This window comes from Myotis brandtii, unplaced genomic scaffold (assembly GCF_000412655.1).
Source record: "Myotis brandtii unplaced genomic scaffold, ASM41265v1 scaffold1774, whole genome shotgun sequence".
Classification (NCBI taxonomy): Eukaryota; Metazoa; Chordata; class Mammalia; order Chiroptera; family Vespertilionidae; genus Myotis; species Myotis brandtii.
Genome location: NW_005356575.1, coordinates 229,326 through 233,567, shown reverse-complemented (window position 1 = coordinate 233,567; position 4,242 = coordinate 229,326). Strand labels below are relative to the sequence as shown.

Below are 4,242 nucleotides of genomic sequence, written 5' to 3'. Positions count from 1 at the left end.
GGGGCGTGCAGAATGGGCCCCCTGCCTCTCCCACACTGGCCCACGAGGCCACACCCCTGCCCACCGGGCGGCCCCGCCCCACCACCAACCTCTTTACCAAGCTGACCTCCAAACTGACCCGAAGGTGAGCCCCACGGGACATGGGGGACAGGGGTCGTGGTTGGGGGCTGATGGGCCTAACCTGTCTTCTACTCAACTCTGCCTCCTTTACCTCGATATCATCTCCTCCTCCACTTCCTCCTCCTCATCTTCCTCCTCCTCCGTCACCCTTCGCTCCCTCCTCACACTACAGGGTTACCCTCGATCCCTCTAAACGGCAGAACTCTAACCGCTGCGTTTCGGGCGCCTCTTTGCCCCAGGGATCCAAGATCAGTAAGTCCTGTCCACCCTCTGCTCTCACTGGCTCTGCCTCCTTGTCTGCATGTCCGAGCTGTGCGTGCAGGCGTGGGGGGGGCGGGGGTGCTCTGAATGGGAGAGGCGGTCTGTATGTGGGGTCATTTACTCATTTAATAGACAATAGTCTGGCCTCTGGAGCCAGACTCATGAGGTTTAGACCCCAGCTCTGCTGAGTGACCTGAGCAAGTCACTCGGCCTCTCTGGGCCTCACTGTTCTCTAAAATGGGGATAGTAGTAACAGTGGTTCCCTCATGGAGTTGCTGTGCGGACTAAGTGAGGTGCTCTGTGGACCGAGCTTAGAATGTTGCCTTGGAAAATGCTTATAAACGTCTGCCATTATTATTCATTGAGCACCTGCTGTGTGTTTGGCACAATCCAAACTGGAGTAGAGTGAACAAGATGTACTTTGCCAAGCCCTGCCCGGGCAGAGCCAGCATTCCACCAGGGGACCCAGACAGTGAGCAGTAAATAAGTAAAATACGTAGACTGTCAGGTAGCGACAAGTACGAAAGAGAAACGAGGGCAGGGAAGGGGGGTCAGGGTGTGGGAAAGGGAAGGTGCAGCTTTAAAGGGGCCGGCCTCACGGAGGAGGGTCGTTGGAGCATAGCCGGAGGAAGGGGTGCGTGTGTGTGTGTGTGTTGCCCCTTCTACACGTGGGTGTCTCTGCCCACCTGCCTGTTCTTTTGTCTTCCGAATTCTTCAGTATCTTTCCTACGACCTGCACTAACCATTTCAGAATGGGCTCCCGTTCTGGGCTTGGAAAAGGAGAGCAAATCCGACTCCAGGCCCTCCCCTGCCCAGCTCCAGCCAGCAGGGAGGCACGGGGGCCAAGGCAGGGCTGCCAGAGTCTTGGAGGCGGTGGGGTGGGGGAGCGGAGGCTCCTGTGTCCAGATTAAACACTCTGGCCCCCTCTCCTCCCCTAGGGTCTCAGACGAACCTGAGAGAATCGGGGGACCTGAGGTCACAAGGTAAGTGCATGTGCCTACCCCCGACTGCCACACTGTCCCTCTCCCTCACGTGCCTCAGACCCCGCTTCCCTCAGCCCCTCCCCCGCTGCCCCCTGGTCCTTAGACGGGACTGAGTCTCATCCTTTAAGGCCAACTCCCTGAATCCCCCTGTGACCGCCCTTCTCTGCCAGCAGCTCTTCCTCTCTGCGCTGCCGATTGCCCCTCATTTCCTCCCCGTCCTTGAGCACCTGCTCTTGACATTCTCTAACTTCAGCCTCTCCCATCTATAACCAGCTCCTCCCCCTGTAGACATCACACCTCCTTTCCTCTCATCCAATGAGGCAGAGTGGTGGCCAGCAGCTCTGGGCCAGCTGGTGGCAGACAGAGTCTAACAGCCCCAGGTAGAAAGTAGTTTAGATCCCAAGATAGTCAGTCTGTCATGCTTATTCAGCTCTGCGATTGTAGCACAAAAGTAGTTATATTCAATACAAATGAATGGGTCTGGCTGACGTTCCAATAAAACTTTATTTACAAAAAGCAAGCAGTGCTATACTTTGCCGAGCCCTACTTTAGTTTGACATGATACCAGTTTAGGGACCGCCCCCCAGTGGAAGTAAAGAGCTGCCCCAGTAGTTCCAACAAAGTCCCAGGACTGGCTCTCATTGGCTGGGGCCTGGTCACATGTCCAACCAATACCTATGGCCAGAGGGATGGAGTATTCTGATTGGTCAGATATAATCATGTGCTCATCCTTGAGCCAATCACAGTAACCAGGGAGATGGGATGCTCTCATTGGCCAGAACTGAGTCCTGTGCTTACCCTTGGCACTGAGAGGCAGTCAGCCCCACCTAAACCAGAAAGACTAGATCTGCAGTACTTCTCAGAAGGAACACCCTTGGTACTCGAGGCAGGATATTTCTTCGTTGTGCAGGGCCCTCTTCCCATTGCAGAACATGTGTCGTCCCTGACCCTCCCCATACACAAGCTAATCAATGCCCACAGTGCTCCCATCCCAAGACATTGTGACCATCAGAAAGCCCCCAGAAATTCCCAAGTACCCCTTCTAGGTGAGAACCGTGGTCTAGAGTGGAGAGGGTTGGTCCTCCAGGGAAAAGTGACTGTTCTTACCAGAAGGATGTATTAGTTAAGAAACAAGCCCAGCTGCTGGAGCAAAGAGACCCCAAAATAGACAGGAATAAATTTCTCTTTTACACAAACCATGTGGCCAGGCCAGGCTGGCAGGGCAGCTCCATTCCCCGGGCTCATTCGGGGAGCCAGGTTCTTGCATCACCGTCCCTTAGAGCCGGTCGCCACCTTCACAGCAGAGGCTGCCTCATGCTGCCGCTGATACAGCTCACAGGACGTGGGGCACGAGGGGCCAGGGCCTGCAGTGTGCGCTGGAGGAGGTGCTGTATGTGCAGGTGCACGCATGTCACTTCCACTTGCATCCTGGAGTTTGGAGGCAAGGCCGTGCCCAGCTGCAGGGAGACGTGGGAATGTATGTCCAGCTGAAACTTTGCCCGGGGATGACAAGGAGACAGCTCAGAGGGGACACCTAGGCGCCTGTCCTGAAGAGGGGACAGTGGGTTGCCTTTCTCTCCTCTCCCATCTGTGACCTCTAATGTCCTCCCTCCTCAGTTGCCATCTACCTTGGGATCAAACGGAAACCGCCCCCCGGCTGCTCCGATTCCCCTGGAGTGTGAAGCTGACCAGCTCGCGCCCACCCGAGGCCCTGATGGCAGCTCTGCGCCAGGCCACCGCGGCCGCCCGCTGCCGCTGCCGCCAGCCACAGCCGTTCCTGCTGGCCTGCCTGCACGGGGGTGCGGGCGGGCCCGAGCCCCTGTCCCACTTCGAAGTGGAGGTCTGCCAGCTGCCCCGGCCGGGCCTGCGGGGAGTTCTCTTCCGGCGCGTGGCAGGCACTGCCCTGGCCTTCCGCACCCTCGTCACCCGCATCTCCAACGACCTCGAGCTCTGAGCCACGGCCCTGGGTCCTGTCCTCCCCCTCGTCTCCTTCACGTCTACAGGAGGAAAGGGGTCGGGGAGGGGGTCTCTCTGGTCATCCTTCCAGCTGCCCTGACTTGGATTTGGGGGCAAAGACTGTCTCCTCTGCTGTTCTCTGGGGATGCAGGCACGAGAGGAGGGTGAGAGGGCTCAGCAGGGGGCGCCTTCAGCCAGTCCTGACCCTCCTCACCTGCATCGGGCACCTGAGGAGACTTCGGGGCAGGTCAGGGGCCGGAGGAAAACTGAGGACACTTTTTCATTCCTCCCAACAGTTCAAGAATTAGGCCTTGGGCCGGGGCAGGAAGAGTTGCTGAGCCTATAGACCTGCGAATTTGGGGGCTGGGAGTGGGGATCAGAGGCAGACTCCTTCCCTTTCCCTGCCCGTCGTGCTCGAACTCCCCTCCCCGCCCCAGGCCGGTGCGGGGCACTTTGTACAAATCCTTGTAAATACCCCCAAGCCCTCCCTCTGCAGAGATCTCTCGAGGAGCTGCCGCTGTCGCCTCCGGTTTTTAAGTTATTACACCCCCACCCTCCTCCTCTCGGCCCCTCACCTGCAGCCTGTTGTCCAATAAACTTAGGGAAGTCCCCCTCCTCCACGCTGTCCCTGGGGTTTTCCTTCCCTGCCCTCATCTACATGTGAGGTGAAGAGGAGGGGTGTGACTGGGCCAGTGGTTTCTCCTTTCTGAGCCTCGGTTTTCTCATCTGCAGAATGGGAGTAGTGGGGGTATGAGGGTCAAGGATGATTGTAGAACAGAAAGCCTCATCCACAGGCCCCCAGTTCCTAGGTGGGACCCCCATTCATCCACTCACGCGCCCACCCACATGTTATACTGGACTCTCAGCCACTTCCTACTCCAGTAGTACATTTATTCAATAAACAGTCATTGATCGGTGCCTA

The 4,242-nt window shown here is 57.4% G+C and overlaps 1 protein-coding gene across 1 annotated transcript in view; it reads left to right on the top strand.

Annotated features, from left to right (window-relative positions):
• Positions 1-4,242, top strand: part of MARK4 (MAP/microtubule affinity-regulating kinase 4) — a 28,829-nt gene extending 24,587 nt beyond the window's left edge. Inside the window, exons 15-16 of the mRNA XM_014537375.1 lie at positions 1,320-1,364; positions 2,982-4,242. Of these exons, the coding sequence (XP_014392861.1) occupies positions 1,320-1,364; positions 2,982-3,318 (382 nt within the window). The 3' untranslated portion in view covers positions 3,319-4,242. The remainder of the gene's footprint in view (positions 1-1,319; positions 1,365-2,981) is intronic.